The 18,351-nt window shown below is 48.5% G+C and overlaps 1 protein-coding gene across 1 annotated transcript in view; it reads right to left on the bottom strand.

The window, feature by feature from the left end:
- RPRD1B (regulation of nuclear pre-mRNA domain containing 1B) overlaps nt 1-18,351 on the bottom strand; it is a 43,904-nt gene that overhangs the window by 6,385 nt on the left and 19,168 nt on the right. The window contains exons 3-6 of the mRNA XM_039368190.1: nt 12,224-12,357; nt 7,965-8,077; nt 2,925-3,051; nt 1,371-1,546 (exon numbers count right to left, since the gene is read on the bottom strand). Of these exons, the coding sequence (XP_039224124.1) occupies nt 1,371-1,546; nt 2,925-3,051; nt 7,965-8,077; nt 12,224-12,357 (550 nt within the window). The remainder of the gene's footprint in view (nt 1-1,370; nt 1,547-2,924; nt 3,052-7,964; nt 8,078-12,223; nt 12,358-18,351) is intronic.

Below are 18,351 nucleotides of genomic sequence, written 5' to 3'. Positions count from 1 at the left end.
GCAGGCATTTTACGGGAACAACAGGGATTCTGCATTCGGCCAAGAAAACACTCAAGGTCAGCAGCAACTTCTAAATCTGGATTTTAACATTTCGGATCGCCAGCCAATCATGTGCTTAGCAACCCTTCTGAGACGTACTGCATCGACAAGACATTTTAAAAAGAAAAATAAATAAAACAATAGATTATTTTTTGGGGAGACAAAAAAAAAAGGAAATAAAATTGGCTAGTGAAAATTAAAAGTGTTAGTCAAAGAGTCAGAATTTTTTTTAAAAAATAGGTTTGAGGAAACGGATTTTTCAACGAAAAATCTCAAAATGAACATATCCTACCTAAAACAACGTGAAAGGGCGAATTTTATATGCTGAAACGCCAAACGTGCTTAGCAATGTTTACTGAAATCTGTCAATATTTGTGAAGTGAGAAAGACAAGAATTAGCTATCTGAATCACTGGATAGCTGGAGAATTGCTTGGAAAGATAGAAAACGGAGAGAAAAAGAAAAATAGAAAAATAGAAAACGGAGAAAAAGATAGAAAAAGAGCCACTGGTCCACCGAGCTTGCCCTTCGAGCTTGATTTTATTCTTTTAAATTCTTCTCAGATAATAATAATAATAATGACAATAATAATAATAATAATAGCTGGAAGGGACCTTGGAGGTCATCTACTCCAACCCCCTGCTCAGGCAGGAAACCCCAAACCATTTCAGACAAATGGCTGTCCAGTCGCTTCCTAAAAACCTCCAGTGTTGGAGCATTCACAATTTCTGGAGGACTGGTGGTTAATTGTTCTGTCAGGAAATTCTTCCTTAGTTCTAGGTTGCTTCTCTCCTTGAGTGGTTTCCATCCATTACTTCTTGTCCTGCCTTCTGGTGCTTTGGAGAATAGCTTGACTCCCTCTTCTTTGGGGCAGCCCCTGAGATATTGGAAGGCTGCTATCATGTCCCCCCTGATCCTTCTCTTCATTAAATTAGACCTACCCAATTCCAGCAACCTTTCCTTATATGTTTTAGCCTCCAGTCCCCTAATCATCTTTGTTGCTCTTCTCTACACTCTTTCTAGAGTCTCAGCATCTTTTTTACATGGTGGTGACCAAAACTGGATGCAGGATTCCAGGTGTGGCCTTACCACATGCTGGCTGGCTCAGGAATTCTGGGAGTTGAAGTCCACAGGTCCTCAAGTCGTGATGGATGCCCACGACCGCTCAAGGACAAGCCCTAGAGAACCTCCAGGAAGTCCGTTTCCCCAGACCCGTGTGCTCCTGCAAGCAGTGTGTGTATGGGGTGTGTGTGCGTAACTCGTCCCACACCTAGGCTACCCGTGCCCGGAAGGCGAAGGGGGCCAGGAGGGTGGGCAGGGCGCCCCGCTCACCTCTAGCTTCTTCTCCTTCTCCGTCAGCACGTCCTTCTGGGTCTGCGTGTACTCGATCAACATGCGTGCCAGCTGGCGCCGGTCCTCCAGTTCCGCGGCTAGCCGCCCGTTGTATTCAGCGAGTAGCAAGCACGCCTCGTCCACCGTCTTCGACAGGCGCTCCGCCGCCTCTTTGTCTGCGCACAGAAGACAGAGTAAAACAGGTTACAGGGAGGACACACACACACACACAACCCCTTTTGTGTTGCTGACCAGCAGCAAGCCGCTCGTCCGGAGGGAAGGATGCCAAGCAAGGGAGGGTTTTGCGATCTTGGCCAACTTTCTACCTTGTGCAAAACCTGAGGAAGTTGACGGACCGTCTTTTCCCAGCCCGGCAGAGCAGGGAGGCAGGGGATGCCAGGGGTCCCCTCTCTTAAGGAGGTCCACCAGGTGGGACCACGAAGAAGGGCCTTCTCCGTGGTGGCCCCCTCCCTCTTATTTGAAGGACCATCTTTTCCCAGCTAAATTTATCCAACCCACCTGAGTGGGCAGACAAAGGATGTTATGGATCCCCTCACTTAAGGAGGTCCACCTGGTGGGACCACGAAGAAGGGCCTCTTACTTGGAGGACCATCTATAAACCACAGGTAGTCCTTGACTTACGACAACTGAGCTCAAAATGTCCGTTGTTAAACAAGGCAATTAAATTTTACCCCATTTTACGACCTTTACGCCACAGTTCTTAAGCCAGTTGCTGCAGTTGTTAAGTAAAGTATGTGACTATCAAGAGCTTTGCTTGTCAGAAGCCAGCTGGGGGGTGTGTGTCACATGTGGCAATCACGTGACACTTGCAGGCTGCAACCGTGGTACATGCAATGTGGCTGCCGAGCCCCTGGATTTGGTCACGTGACTACGGGGAACAACATGATGGTCTTAAGGGTGGAAAACGGTCATAAATGACTTTTTTGTCAGTGCCCTTGTGACGGACTGTTATTAACTCAGCTGTAAGTCGAGTTCGCCATGGTTATTTAATAATAATAATAATAATAGTAACAACAACAACAATAATAACAACAACAAAGTTGGAAGGGATCTTGGCGGTCATCTAGTCCAACCCCCTGCTCAGGCAGGAAACCCTATCCCATTTCAGACAAAGGGTTGTCCAGTCTCTTCATAATAAATAATAATAAAGTTGGAAGGGACCTTGGAGGTCATCTAGTCCAACCCCCTGCTCAGGCAGGAAACCCTATCCCATTTCAGACAAAGGGCTGTCCAGTCTCCTCTTAAAAATATATTCTCATATATATTTATCTAGAACAGAAGAGAATAACAGAGTTGGAAGGGACCCTGGAGGTCATCTAGTCCAACCCCCTGCTCAGGCAGGAAACCCTACCCCATTTCAGACATAAATTCAGAGAATAAGAGAGTTGGAAGGGACCTTGGAGGTGGCTGAGGAATTCTGGGAGTCAAAGTCCACCAGTCTTAACGTTGGCACGGCTGGGGACCCCTGTCTTAGACCCCGATTCGGTTTCCGCTCAGCCGAGCGGTTTTGGCCCCGGGAGGAGAGTGGCTGACCTGTGATCTTCTCCAGCAGCGACACGTCCTGAACCTCCTGAGGAAGAGAGGCGATCTTCTGCCGCACGGTGGCATCGCCCGAGGCCGCGTTCTCCAAGTCCTGCAGGGCCTTGATCAGGTCCTCGGCCTGCCCGGGGGAAGACAGGGAAAGATGGGCGCCGGGGCTTCCCCACGGCCCCTCTCCCAAAGATCTTGGGCACTGGGTCAACTCTGCAAACGAATTGGGCTGAAGCCATTTCCCCTTCCTTTTCAAATGCCACAGAGTTGGGAGGGGGAGGGATGAGTATTTTTTAGTCTTAGTCAAAACAATAAATTGTTCCGTGGGAACCAAGGTCATTGCTGATTCTGTTTCGGCAAGCTGAAGCTTCAGGTTAGAACAGTGTTTCCCAAACTTGACAATTTTAAGGCATGAGGACTTCAACTCCCAGAATTCCACAGCCAGCAATGCTGGCTGTGGAATTCTGGGAGTTGAATTCCTCATGCCTTAAAATTGTCAAGTTTGGGAAACACTGGGTTAGAAAACCCGCTCAAGTAGTTAATTGGGGAATGTGATTTATGACACCTTACTGGGCTGGGAAGTTCAACTTTGTAACATTGTGACCTCTGAGGGAACTCCAGTTTTGGTTTCACTTTTGATCATGCCCCATACCGTGTAGCCAAATAAATATGTTCTTTAAGGCAGGGGTCCCCAACCTATGGGCCGGTACCGGGTTGTGGGCTCTTGGCCAGCAGGCCGCAGAAATGGCTGGCCAGGGCGGGCACGCGTGGGCGCGCATTCCCCCCACTCGCTCTAGCGCCCACAGCCATTTGTGCATGCGTGCGGGTGCAAATGGGAACACTAGCGCAGGGGGGCCTGCGCGCCCCATTTGTGCGTGCATGAATGGGCCGCTAGCATGGTGTGTGTGTATGTGTGGCCCATTTGTGCAGGCCTGAACACGGCTGCTAGTCCTGTGCCAGTGGGCGTGGCCCTTTTTGCGTCCATGCATGTGTGTGCACAAGCAGTAATTTGGAAGCTGCTCTCCCCTCTGGGCCGCGAGTCCGGAAAGGTTGGAGAATTCTGCTTTAAGAAAAGCATTTTGCCTTGGAGTTCTGTTTTTACGGGTCTCAACTATTGGAACCATGAGACGCTGCAGCCAAGCCGGGAGCCGAAGAAAGCTGTTCTTCTGCTCAACGAAAAGACAAACTCTTTGCCCTGTTAAGGGGAGGCATGCCACGAGGCCACTGTGGGTTAAAGTCACCCTGCAAGGTGCAGATGTGCCAGGAAAGGCAGTGCAGGCGGGTAGGCAGGCCAGCAAGAGGTAGATGGCTGGGCCTATCCGGCCAGGTCTTGAAACTCGGCCCTCTGAGACATGCCAGGGATGGAGCTCCGCTGCCCTCAATGCTCGCCCAGGTGGCAGCTTCCCACAATTGGTCTTCTGGAACACAGTCAGCCCTTGCAAAGCACCCCCCCCCCACCCTGAAGGCCTGAGGCAACCAAAAGCAGGTGGTCCAGAGGCTCAGCAGAAGAAAAAGCAGGATGTGCTTCCCAGAATGCACATCACGCCCGGCTGGTTTACAATAGAGCCTCACATCGGTCTGCCTCTCTGTCTCCAGTCACCTACCTTCTCTATCTCCATCTCTATATCAAATCTCTCTCTCTCTCTCTCATCTATCTCTGCCTGCCTATCTGGTTATCTATTTGTCTGTCTCTCTTTCTTCCTACCTACCTAATCTAACCACATAGGGAAGATGAATCCATGCATCCATCCATCTATTGTATCTATCTATTGCAGTGGTTCTCAACCTGTGGGTCGGGACCCCATTTGGGGTCGAACGACCATTTCACGGGGGTCACCAAACAACGCAGTCCGCCATTTTTTCCCCCTTTTCCTTAGCTGTGCTACTCCCTTTTATTCTGTTGGCTTTTGAAAGCCAATAGAATAGACTCTCTTGAATAGAGTCTAATTCTATTGGCTTTCCAAAGCCAATAGGAATTGTCCAGGCTGTCTCTGCCCTGCTGAGCCCGCCAAAAGTCCCATTCTGCAAACGGTGCTGCACCAGTTGAGTAGTCCTCGACTTACGACCGGTTGAGTAGTCCTCGACTTACGACCGGTTTGGGGGGGGGTCGCGACATTTAAAAGTTGGGAACCACTGATCTATTGTATCTATCTATCTGTCTGTCTGTCCGTCCGTCCGTCCATCTATCCATCCATCTCTATATTTATCTTTATCATCTCTATAGCTAATTAAATACCTCTCCCGACTGACTATCATCTTATTTATCTCTCTCTCTCTATCTTTTATTTGCCATCTATCTCTCTAATCACCTGCTTCATCTGTCTGTCTAGTTATCTGGAGTGTGGAGAGAGGTCATGCAATAAGCCCTCCATTAAAGGGCTTGGAGCAAGTAGAGCACTTTCTCCCATCTCCACTACCCTCCAGGGGTCTCCAGCCAACTCCTCTTTACTCCCCATCAGCTGCAAGGCCCAACCCTGGCTGAGAAATTATGGGAACGGAAGTCCAACCACCCAGGTGGCACGAGAGGGGGGGGGGAAGGGAGAGAGAAAGAGAGGAAAAGAAAGTGAGAGAAAGTGAGAGAGAGAAAAGGAGAGAGAGAAAGAAAGAGAGAGAAAGGAGAGAGAGAGAGGGGGGAGGGAGAGAAAGGAGAAAAAGAGAAAGAAAAAGAGACAGAGGGGAGAGAGAGAGAGAGAGAAAAGGAGAAAAAGAGAGAGAGAAAGAGAAAGAGAGTGAGAGAGAAAGAGGGGAGGGAGAGAAAGGAGAAAAAGAGAGAAAGAAAAAGAGATAGAGGGGAGAGAGAGACAGAGGGGAGAGAGAGAGAAAGAGAAAGAAAGAGAAAGAGAGAGAGAGGGGGGGAGGGAGAGAGAGAAAGGAGAAAAAAGAAAGAAAAAAGTCAGGGAGAGAGAGAGAGAGAGAGAGAAAAGGAGAAAAAGAGAGAGAGAAAGAAAGAGAAAGAGTGGGGGGAGGGAGAGAGAGAAAGGAGAAAAAGAGAAAGAAAAAGAGAGACAGAGGGGAGAGAGAGAGAGAAAAGGAGAAAAAGAGAGAGAGAAAGAAAGAGAGTGAGAGAGAAAGAGAGGGAAGGGAGAGAGGAGAAAAAGAGAGAAAGAAAAAGAGATAGAGGGGAGAGAGAGAAAAGGAGAAAAAGAGAGAGAGAAAGAGAAAGAAAGAGAAAGAGAGAGAGAAAGGAGAAAAAAGAAAGAAAAAAGTCAGGGAGAGAGAGAGAGAGAGAGAGAGAGAGAGAGAGAAAAGGAGAAAAAGAGAGAGAGAAAGAAAGAGAAAGAGAGAGTGGGGGGAGGGAGAGAGAGAAAGGAGAAAAAGAGACAAAGAAAAAGAGAGACAGAGGGGAGAGAGAGAGAAAGAGAGAAAGAGAAAGAGAGGGGAGGGAGAGAGAAAAGGAGAAAAAGAGAGAGAGAAAGAAAGAGAGAAAGAAAGAGAAAGAGAGAGGAGAGAGAGAAAGGAGAAAAAGAGAGAAAGAAAAAGAGAGACAGAGGGGAGAGAGAGAGAGAAAAGGAGAAAAAGAGAGAAAGAAAAAGAGATAGAGGGGAGAGAGAGAAAAGGAGAAAAAGAGAGAGAGAAAGAGAAAGAAAGAGAAAGAGAGAGAGAAAGGAGAAAAAAGAAAGAAAAAAGTCAGGGAGAGAGAGAGAGAGAGAGAGAGAGAGAGAAAAGGAGAAAAAGAGAGAAAGAAAGAGAAAGAGAGAGTGGGGGGAGGGAGAGAGAGAAAGGAGAAAAAGAGACAAAGAAAAAGAGAGACAGAGGGGAGAGAGAGAAAAAGAGAGAAAGAGAAAGAGAGGGGAGGGAGAGAGAAAAGGAGAAAAAGAGAGAGAGAAAGAAAGAGAGAAAGAAAGAGAAAGAGAGAGGAGAGAGAGAAAGGAGAAAAAGAGAGAAAGAAAAAGAGAGAAAGAGAGGAGAGGGAGAGAGAAAAGGAGAAAAAGAGAGAGAGAGAGAAAAGGAGAAAAAGAGAGAGAGAGAAAGAGAGAAAGAGAAAGAGAGGGGAGGGAGAGAGAAAAGGAGAAAAAGAGAGAGAGAAAGAAAGAGAGAAAGAAAGAGAAAGAGAGAGGAGAGAGAGAGAGAAAAGGAGAAAAAGAGAGAGAGAGAAAGAGAGGGGAGGGAGAGAGAAAAGGAGAAAAAGAGAGAAAGAGAGAGAGAGAGAGAGAGAGAAAAGGAGAAAAAGAGAGAGAGAAAGAAAGAGAGAAAGAAAGAGAAAGAGAGAGGAGAGAGAGAAAGGAGAAAAAGAGAGAAAGAAAAAGAGAGACAGAGGGGAGAGAGAGAGAAAAGGAGAAAAAGAGAGAGAGAAAGAAAGAGAAAGAGAGTGAGAGAGAAAGAGAGGGGAGGGAGAGAAAGAAAAAGAGAGAAAGAAAAAGAGATAGAGGGGAGAGAGAGAAAAGGAGAAAAAGAGAGAGAGAAAGAGAAAGAAAGAGAAAGAGAGAGAGGGGGGAGGGAGAGAGAGAAAGGAGAAAAAAGTCAGGGAGAGAGAGAGAGAGAGAGAAAAGGAGAAAAAGAGAGAGAGAAAGAAAGAGAAAGAGAGAGTGGGGGGAGGGAGAGAGAGAAAGGAGAAAAAGAGAGAAAGAAAAAGAGAGACAGAGGGGAGAGAGAGAAAAGGAGAAAAAGAGAGAAAGAGAAAGAGAGGGGAGGGAGAGAGAAAAGGAGAAAAAGAGAGAGAGAAAGAAAGAGAGAAAGAAAGAGAAAGAGAGGGGAGAGAAAGGAGAAAAAGAGAGAAAGAAAAAGAGAGAGAGGGGAGAGAGAGAAAAGGAGAAAAAGAGAGAGAGAGAAAGAGAGGGGAGGGAGAGAGAAAAGGAGAAAAAGAGAGAGAGAAAGAAAGAGAGAAAGAAAGAGAAAGAGGGGAGAGAGAGAAAGGAGAAAAAAGAAAGAAAAAGAGAGAGAGAGAGAGAAGGAGAAAGAAGGAAAGAGAGAGAGAGAGGAAGGCAGTGGAATGGAAGGAAAGCGATCCACTCATCCTCCGTCCTGCTGCGCTCGCTAAGGTCGCCCCCTGGTGGCGGCTCCTGGCTCCTTTCTCCCCGAGGGGCTCCCCCCTTCCCAGCCTACCAGGAGGGGCCCGGCGTTGGCGTCCTGTGGGGAGTAGCCTCCAGGGTAGTCATCGTCCTCCTCTTCCTGCATCTGCTGAAACGTCCTCTTCAGGGACTTCTTCTCCTCTGTAACTGAGGCAGGGGAAAGCGGCCTTTTTGGTCTTTGCAAAATCAAAATGGGTACAATTGCAAAAGAAGCACACACACACACACACACACACAGACCCAAAAGTACGCCCAGTCCATCCCAAACAGTTCATCGACCAGGGGGCTGGTGGACCTGCAAGGTAACAGACTGCCCACGATACAGCCTACTCCCCCACCCCACCCGCACCCCAAGACAGGCCGCTTCTGTTCCTCGGGGTTCCCTTCAACCCAGCAGCAAGCCCACCACTGCAAAGAGCCCCGGGGCTCACGCATATCCAGAAACACCAGAAACTCCCCCAGCAGTGGCTTGTGCTGTGCAACTTCCCTAGACTCCTAGGGCTGGAAGGGACCTTGGAGGTCTTCTAGCCCAACCCCCTGCCCAGGGCAGGAATACAAGCCTGGCACGGGTGTCCTGCCCATTATACAAGCAGGTGACAGGCAGATTTCTGCCCTGTGGAACTCTCTCACACAGGTAAGCAGCCCCCCCCCCTTTCTCCTGGAGTTCAGGAAAGGCGTCGAAACATGGTTCAGATAGGAAGGTAGGTAGGTAGGTAGATGGACGGACGGACAGAGATAGATGGATGGGGATGGATTGATACATAGACAGATGGGATGGATGGATGAAGATAGATAGATAGATAGATACATACATACATACGCGGGAGAAAACCCGAACAACCAAAGACCTACATACATACATACATACATACATACATAGATACATAGATAGGTAGGGGTGGATAGATAGATAGATAGATAGATAGATAGATAGATAGATAGATAGATAGATAGATAGATAGATAGATAGATAGATAGATAGACAGACAGATAAAGATAGATTAGATAGATAGATAGATAGATAGATAGATAGATTAGATAGATAGATATGGATAGATAGATAGATAGACAGATAGATTAGATAGATAGATATGGATGGATAGATAGATAGATGATAGATAGACAGACAGACAAAGATAGAGATATTGTAGATAGATAGGTAAGTAGGTAGGTAGATAGGTGGGTGGATGGATGGATGGAGATGAATGGATACATACAGACGGGATGGATGAAGACAGATAGATGGTTAGAGACACGTTAGAACTTGAAGGATTTAATATTTTAGAATAGATGACTGATTTTTAATCAAGTTCTAATTAACATTGTGATGATACGATTACTTTTCCTGATTTACTGATTTTCATTTGTTACTTTTGATTATTAGGATTTATTTATATTTTTTGTGATTTTATTAGTAGTGTTTACTTAATAGATCAATGCATTTGTTTACTAATTATTTTTAATATGTTACAGTTTGTTAAAAATGGTTGAATATGATACTTACTCATTATTATGAACCGGACGGTTGCTTGTTTGTTGACATATGTGATTGTACCTATCCTTATTTTACCCTAATTCCTTATTTCCTTCCCCTCTCCCTTTCCTTCTACCCCTCCCTTTACCATACCTGTATTCTTCCTATTTTTCCTCACCTATATAAATTTAATAAAATTTTCTTTAAAAAAAAAAGATAGATAGATAGGCAGGCAGGCAGGAAGGAAGGAAGGAAGGAGAAAGGTTAAGTCAAAGCACAGATATTTACTGCTCCCATGGAAGACAAGTCAAGCATCAGAAGCACATATCCACACTGCTCTACTTGAAAAGCAAGCCCACACTGCACAACCTGAGTTTCAAGCCACAGTTTCAGTAAGTCACAACTAGCTGGGTTTATACATCGTTCTCAGCCAAAACCAAAGCTAACGAGGGCTCTGGGATCCTTTCAATAGGAGATCAGACAGCTCCCACGGCCAAAAGTCCAGACCAGGCCAGGTCAAAAAGGCCTCTGCCCAGCCCCATCAAATAGACCGCTGGCCTTCCCCTCCCTGTTTAGATTCACCTGTGCAGGTGAGCAGGACCCAGCTGGTCCGGGGCTGGGCAGTGCGGAGTGGGAGAGACAAAGAGAGGGAGGACCAGCTGTCTTTAACTTTAAGTCCTCATTTTAGCTCTGGACACCCTCAAGAGGGGAAAGAGCAGAAGGGTCTCAAAATCCCCCCTGCTCGAAACCGCTAGGCAACGCTGCCTGGCGTTAATGGTGACTGCGGCTCCCTGTGAGCCCGCCCACGATGGGAGCCAGCAAGACACCACCCCGCAGGAGCTGGCTATCCCAGAGAAACCAGTAAGTGAGTCTTCCCGTCATTATTCAAAGATTATGCAGGATGCAACTCCATCCTGCCCCCCACACCCCACAAACCCGTGAGAATTTGGACGCTTTGGCAGGCGTCAAGGTAAAGGCAGATGGCTGGCAGCTGCAGGGGAAGGGATGCCAGGAACCAGGCCTGGAAGAGAAGCCGCCACAGCAGCGGCAGCTGGCGGCACGGAGGGAAGATGGAGCACCAGCTGGTCAGGGAGCATCCGCTGCCACCCTCTGCAAAGGGATTCGGCGCGCCTGGCTGCCTTCCAGAGCACCAAGCAAAAGGGGAAGCCAGATGTTCTAAGGCAGTGGTGGCGAACCTATGGCGCGGGTGCCAGAGGCGGCACTCAGAGCCCTCTCTGTGGGCACGCGCGCCGTTGCCCCAGTCCCCGGGCCTTCAGCTGGGTTTTATAAAACCTGTTCGCTTTAGGCCCCCACCGCCGCTGTGTGCAAAAAAAAGGTTCAATCAATCAGTCAATTTCAACTTCTCGCGGGGGAAAAAAAGATCTTGCGAAGTTGGAATTGATTGAACATTTTAAGCCGAGGTGGCGCAGCAGTTAGAGTGCAATACTGCAGGCCACTTTAGCTGACTGTGTTCAGCAGGTCAGCGGTTCAAATCTCACCGGCTCAAGGTTGACTCAGCCTTCCATCCTTCCGGGGTAGGTAAAATGAGGACCCAGATTGTTGGGGGCAATGTAAATATATATATAATATATATATTATATATATATATATATATATATATATATATATATATATATATATATATATATATACATTGCTTACTGGTGTACACCGCTTAGAGAGTGCTTGCACTTAAAGCGGTATATAAGTCTCATAAATAAATAAATAATAAATAAATAGTTCCACCCAGTCTGCCGTTACCACCGCAGCCACGCCCACCCAATGGACCACGTCCACCCGGCACCCGACGATGCGTGAGTGGGTTTTGGGTTACAGTTTGGGCCCTCGGTCTCTAAAAGGTTCGCCGTCACTGTTCCAAGGCCAGCCATGCTCTCTCTCCAGCATCGATGGAGGCGCCGTGGAGGGCAATGCATCTGCAAAGCACCCCATTGCTCCTCGTTTCTGGAGAACGCAGATCCATAGCAGGCATCCTTCCGGACCAGCCTTTCCCGCGAGGCAGAGGCCCCCAACCTTTGGGGCACCAGGGGCCAGTTCTGTGCAGAGAGGTTTTTCCACCGACCGGAGGCTGCATGGTTTTGTGTGCTGCCTGCATCCCACGGAGGGGGCTTTGCTTGCTTGTGTGGACCGGTTGCTGGCGTGCCGTGGCCCGGTAGCGGTCCACACACTGGGGGGGGGGGGGTTGGGGACCCCTGCCGTAAGGGACCCTTGGTGCTCTCTGAGCTTTTTTCTTATAGACCAGTGGTTCTCAACCTTTCTAATACCGTGACCCCATAATACAGTTCCCCATGTTGTGGTGACCCCCAAGTGGGTGTGGCCATCAATAAGAGGGAGTAGGACAGCTAGGGAAAAGGGAAAAAAATGGCGGACAGCGTGGTTTGGCGACCCCCGTGAAATGGTCATTCGACCCCAAATGGGGTCCCGACCCACAGGTTGAGAACCACTGTTATAGACCTTACATTACCCAAATTGGGTAACATCGTCAGAGAAGGGCAACTAATTATTGTAGTTTGTGGAGTAACCCGGTTGTTAAATGAATCTTTGCTTGTCAGGCGGTCCCAAAAGGGGATCACACGACCCCGGGACTCTGCATCCATCATAAATGTGAGTCAGTTGCCAAGTGCCTGGATTTTGATCCTGTGACTATGGGGGGGGGAGAATGATGCAGCGGTTATTAAGTGTAGAAAACGGTCGTAAGACACTCGTTGCAGCTTCGAACAGTCCCTAAACGAATCGTTGTGAGTCGAGGACCCCCTGTAACCCAAAGAGTTCTGGGAAAAGGGGCGCAGGGTTTTATTTACCTTTGGGTTGGGGGCTATTGGAGTCCTCCATGGACAGTTTCAGCTGCTGTATGAACTCGCCGCCATACACGCTCCTCTCCTGCCAGATGTTCAGCAGCCGTTCCAAGGGCTTCTTGCAGCCCTCGTCTGCCTCCCTGCCAGGTAGGACAAAAGGGCAGCGTAAACAGCAGGATCAGAAACAGTTGCTATCAAAGAATTCTAGGCTGGAAGGGATCAGAATGGAATGGAACAGAACAGAACAGATATAAAATAGAACAGATATAGAATAGAATAGAATAGAATAGAATAGAATAGAATAGAATAGAATAGAATAGAATAGAGCAGAATATAGAATAAGAAATAGAATAGAATAGAATAGAATAGAAATAGAATAGAAATGGAATGAAACAGAATAGAATAGAATGGAATGCAACAGAATAGAATAGAATATAGAATAGAAAATATGGAATGGAAGAATAGAATATAGAATAGAATAGAATAGAATAGAATAGAATAGAATAGAATAGAATAGAATAGAATAGAATAGAATAGAATAGTTGATATTACACACATACATACATACATAAACATACATACACACTTACATACATACATATCTTTAAAATCAGTCTGGAGTCCAGACAACTACATGGACAGGATCATGTGTGTGTGTGTGTGTGTGTGTGTGTGTGTGTGTGTGTGTGTGTGTGTGTGTGTGTATATATATATATATATATACACACACATATACACACACACACACACACATATGAAGAACAGTTGCAGGAATTGGGTATGTCTGGTTTAATGAAGAGAAGGACCAGGGGGGACATGATAGCAGCTTTCCAGTATCTCAGGGGCTGCCCCAAAGAAGAGGGAGTCAAGCTCTTCTCCAAAGGGCTGCAAGGCAGAAGAAGAAGCAATGGATGGAAACTAATCAAGGAGAGAAGCAACCTAGAACTAAAGAGAAACTTCCTGATAGTGAGAACAATTAATGAGTAGAACAGCTTACAGGCAGAAGCTGTTGGCGCTCCAACAGTGGAGGTTTTCAAGAAGAGACTGGACAGCCATTTGTCTGAAATGGTATAGGGTTTCCTGGCTGAGCAGGGGGTTGGACTAGGTGAACTCCAAGGTCCCTTCCAAATCATCATCATCCTCTTCCTCTTCTTCCTCTTCTTCTTCTTCTTCTCTTCTTCTTCTTCTACTACTACTACTACTACGGATCACTACTACTACTACTACTACTACTACTACTACTACCACTACTATTACGGATCATCGCACAGTCAGTCAGATGTTCAGACTGGATTTGGCATTTTGTCTACCTATCGAGTCCTTCCCAAGGACCTAGGATGATGATGATGATGATGATTTCTCATCTAATTCCCACCCCAAGGGTATTCGTGCCTACCCTGCTCTTCTTCCACACCTTGTGAGAGCTACAGCCATTAGGAAACCTCCCCCAGCCAAGAGAAATGGCCTGTAAATGCGCAGCCATCTTCCCCACCCCAGACTCTTCCTGATGCCTGGGGGACAACATCAGCCCAAGCGGCCAGAAGCTCATGCACATCTGGAGGGCGCCAGCTTGGGGGGGGGAGAAGAAGAGCTGTCCAGAAGCCGCTTCCCCAATCTGTTCCCTGCACCTTCCAGATCACGTCCCTCAGAAGGCAGAAGGTCCTGGCTAAATAACATGGCCGGTCTTTAACTAGCGCCTAATATATGGGCTGCCAGGAAAGAACACGGATCTGCTTGTTTATAGCTTGGCCCACAGTGAGCGAAGCGTCACCCGGTGACAGATGGAGCAAGCCGAGCAGAAAGACAATCTGGAAAGGAGGGAGAGAGAGAGAGAGAGAGAGAGAGAGAGAGAGAGAGAGAGAGAGAGAGAGAGAGAGAGAGAGAGAGAGAGAGAGAGAGAGAAAAGAAGATGAAGAAGGAGGAGGAGGATAAATAAATCCGATAAATCCCCACACTTGAGTTGCTGACCTCACTTAAAAGCGTGTTCAGATAGAGAGCAAGGCGGGCGGAAAGAACTAACCACCATGCCAAAAGGGCCAACTGGGATCCGAAGGATATTTTTAAAGGGAATATTTGCGCCGTCCTTCAGCCGGGCCGCCGTATCAAAAGAGGAGGCCCATTTGCTGGGATCTGGACGTATTTTGTGACGGGTGGGAAAGGGAACCAAAGCAAGGTTGTGTGAAGCGGTGTCTTTCGTGGCTCGTGGCAATCGGGTCAAAATGAGAGGCTTTAAGGGCTGCGTGCTCCAGGGGATCCCTTTTTTTCCCCGTGTCAAAGGGGCGTTGTCTTACCTGAACGCCTTTTCTCAGCAGGATGATGTAGAGTCCAAATGGATGGGTTCTATGACGGCCTTCCTGCCTGGCAGACTGGGTAAAAACTTCGGCCACACCCCTTCCTTTGGGCGTGACCCCAGTTTTGACTTAGGCGAGAAACTTTGTTGGAATTAACATTGCAGCTCTTTATTATATCTTTATTATATCCCTGCCTAGACCTATCCTCTGGGTGGGCTTGGACTCTACATCATCCTGCTGAGAAAAGGCGTTCAGGTAAGACAACGCCCCTTCTCCAGCAGGATGACTGTAGAGTCCAAATGGATGGGACATACCAAAGCCCTCATGTCCCCCTGGGAGGGAATGTCTAGGCTACCGAACTCTGAGCAGATACGACCTGTTGAAGAACTCTTCTGCCAAAAGCCGCTTCTGCTGCTGCTAGGGAGTCTAAACGGTAGTGTCGAATGAAAACCGAAGGTGAGGACCAGGTTGCGGCCCTGCAAATCTCTTCCACCGGAGCTTGCGTTAGCCACGCCGCAGATGTGGCTGCGCTCCGAGTTGAGTGTGCAGTCACCTGAGTGGGTGCTGGCAAATCCTGTGAGACGTAGGCCTGCGCTATGCAGGCTCTGATCCACCTGCCTATGGTGGAAGAAGATACCTTCTTTCCCATAGTTGATGGCTGAAAGGACACAAATAATGCTTCAGTCTTTCGGAAAGCCGAGGTGCGTTTCACGTAGAAACACAGTGCTCTCCGTACGTCTAGCTTGTGCCATCTGTGTTCTAGCCTATGTTTGGGTCTTGGACAGAAATCAGGAAGCGTAAGTTCCTGAGATCTGTGAAAGATGCTATTTACCTTCGGAATGAAGGTCGGGTCTGGTCTAAGAACGACCCTGTCTTTGAAAAAGGTACACAGATCCTTCCTTACTGACAGTGCTGCTAGTTCTGAGATTCTCCTTGCTGAAGTAATTGCCACAAGGAAAGCTACCTTCAGTGATAGGTGATGGAGTGAGCATGTTTCAAGAGGTTCAAAGGGTGCTGATGTCAAGGCTAGAAGGACCTTAGGCAGGTTCCAGGACGGGTACCTGTGTATGACTGGGGGCTTTGTGTTAGATGCCCCTTTTAAAAAGGCACTAATCGCTGGATGTTGTGCTAGGGAAGTTAAGTTGTCGCAGGAGAGTACAGTTGAGAGGGCCACTATCTGTCTGCGGATAGTATTGACTGACAGGCCCTTATTAAGACCCTCCAATAGGTAATCTAGGATATTAGGGATAGATACTGCGGTCGGGTCTAGGTGAAGCGAAGCGCACCACCTACAAAATCCCTTCCATGTAGCGTCGTAAATCCTATTAGTGGACGCTCTTCGTGATGCCTGTATGATCGATATCACCCCTGCAGAATAAGATTGTTTAGTTAAGCTTTGCCACTCAAATGCCAAGCGGCTAGATGTAGCCACTGGGGGTCTGGGTGTACGAGCTTGCCCTGACTGAGTTTTACCCTGTCCGGGGAATCCTCCACGGAGGTGATATCGAAAGGTCCACGAGGTCGGCAAACCACGGGCGCCGTGGCCAGTGAGGGGCAATGCAGACCATTTCTGCGCCCTCCACGATCATCTTGCGTATGGTTGCCGGTATTAGTGGCAGCGGTGGGAAGGCGTACAGGAGTTGCGCCGGCCACCGGCACCTGAGAGCATCCGTTCCCTCCGATCCCGGGGACGGGAATCTGGAGAAGAACCTGGGGAGTTGTGTGTTCTTGTGGTTGGCAAATAGATCTAGGTGCGGTTGTCCGAACCTCCGGGAGATCTCCTCGAAGAGAGCCGTGTCCAGACGCCATTCCGACTGGTCCACCTTGGCTCTGCTCAGGGAGTCTGCCTGGGTGTTTGTCTCCCCTGAGATTTGTTCCGCTCTGATGGAACTCACATTGGCTTCTGCCCACCGAGCCAGAGCCAATGCTTCTTTCATTAGTTCCACTGATCTCGTTCCTCCCTCCTTGTTTACGTGTGCCTTGGCTGCTACGTTGTCTGTTAGTACGAGGACGTGCCTCCTCGTTACTAGGTGTGAGAAATGGCGGAGGGCCAGGTGTATGGCCCGGAGCTCTAGCCAGTTGATGCTGTGTGACAGGTCCTTCTGTCCCCACTGGCCCTGTGCTATCTGGGTTCCCAGGTGCGCTCCCCATCCGAACAGGCTCGCGTCTGTCCTGAGTGTGACCCTGTTCGGTTCCCTGACTATGCTCCCCTTGAGTGTCGTGGGGGATAGCCACCATTTTAGTGATTTCATCACCTGTGCTGGTACCAGCACACTCCTGTTGGAGGTGCTGAGGTTCCTCCTCTGGTAGGGTAGGAGGAACCACTGCAACTCCCTCGAGTGTAGCCTGGCCCATGGGATGATGCCCATGCAAGATATCATCTTCCCCAGGAGCTTCGAGAGTTGTAGCAAGGGCACTCTCCTGATCCTTTGAATTTGGTGGATTAGCTTGGATATGCTGATCAGTCTCTCCTGGGAAAGGAATACCCTGCACTGTGACGTGTCTATCACCGCGCCCAGGTGTTGCAGTCTCCTTGAGGGAATGAGGTGGCTCTTGTTTAGATTGACCGAGAATCCGTGCCCCTGCAGGGTTCGGATTGTGGTCTTGAGATCTGCCCTTGCTTGTTCCCGAGATCTGGACTGGATCAAGATGTCGTCCAGATAAAACTGGACGCGAACCGGGATCAACCTGAGATGGGCCGCTAGTACAGCTAAGATCTTTGTGAATACCCTTGGTGCTGACGACAGTTCGAAGGGTAATGCCCTGTACTGGTAATGTCGCCCCGCGTAGGTAAATCTGAGGAATGTCCGGTAGCTGGGGTGGATGGGGATGTGTAGGTACGCCTCTGTGAGATCTATTGAGGATAATAGATCGTCTTCCCTGACGCTGGCTAGTATGGACTTTAGGGAGTGCATCTTGAACCTCCTGTACTTTATGAAATAGCTCAGGCCTTTCAGGTCCAAGATTGCTCTCCACCCTCCTGATGTCTTTGGGATAACGAAGAGGATAGAATAAAATCCTCTTCCTTCCTCTTCCTTTGGTACCGTCTCTATGGCTTGAATTGACAGGAGGTGAGCTATGGCCGAAGTTATCAGCCTTTTCTTGTGTACTCTTCTGGAGATGGGACATCTGATGAACCGGTTTGGAGGGGGAGAACAGAAGTCTAAGGTCAGGCCATGCCTGATCGTTTCCAGGACCCAGGCGTCGGGAGTGGTCTGTTCCCAGACCTCGGTGAAATTTCCTAACCGACCCCCGATGGGTGTATCCTGTTTGGCGTCACTTGGTACGCTTAAAGGATCTGCCTCCCGCTCCTCTATATGGGCGTCTGGACTGGAACTGGCCCCTGGCTCCCGGTCTTTGGCGATCCTGGGTTCGATCCTGTCTCGGGTAGAAGGATCGTGAGCCTCTGGGCCAGTCCCAGGATTGCCCTGATCGAAAGGGCTGCCTCCATTCCCAGGGTCTTCCTGGGCGGGAGCCCTGCCTCCGGAAGTCCTGACTGCCTCTCCTGTCTAACTTCTTTGATGGATGTACTAGGATTTTTTTCTTGTCTCTGCCTTCGCTGACATGTGGATCCAGAATGGAACCAAATAGGGCCTCTCCACTGTATTTGGACGTCGAGAGACGCCAGTTGGACCTCAGGTCTGTCTTCCAGTTTTTGAGCCACAGTAGCCTACGCGAGGCCACTGTGGCCGCAATGGATCTTGCCGCATACTTAGTTGCGTACAGTGAAGCGTCAGACATGAACTGAGAGGCCGCGAGGAGTTTGGCCAATGTCTGGTGTACTCTGACCTGGTCTGGAGGCACCGTGCCCTGCAGTTCCCTCAGCCACATGATGCAGGCCCT

The sequence above is a fragment of the Crotalus tigris genome, unplaced genomic scaffold (assembly GCF_016545835.1).
Source record: "Crotalus tigris isolate CLP2741 ecotype Arizona unplaced genomic scaffold, ASM1654583v1 scf7180000020719.984301794:720406, whole genome shotgun sequence".
Lineage (NCBI taxonomy): Eukaryota > Metazoa > Chordata > Lepidosauria > Squamata > Viperidae > Crotalus > Crotalus tigris.
This window is presented reverse-complemented; position numbering and strand designations above follow the sequence as displayed.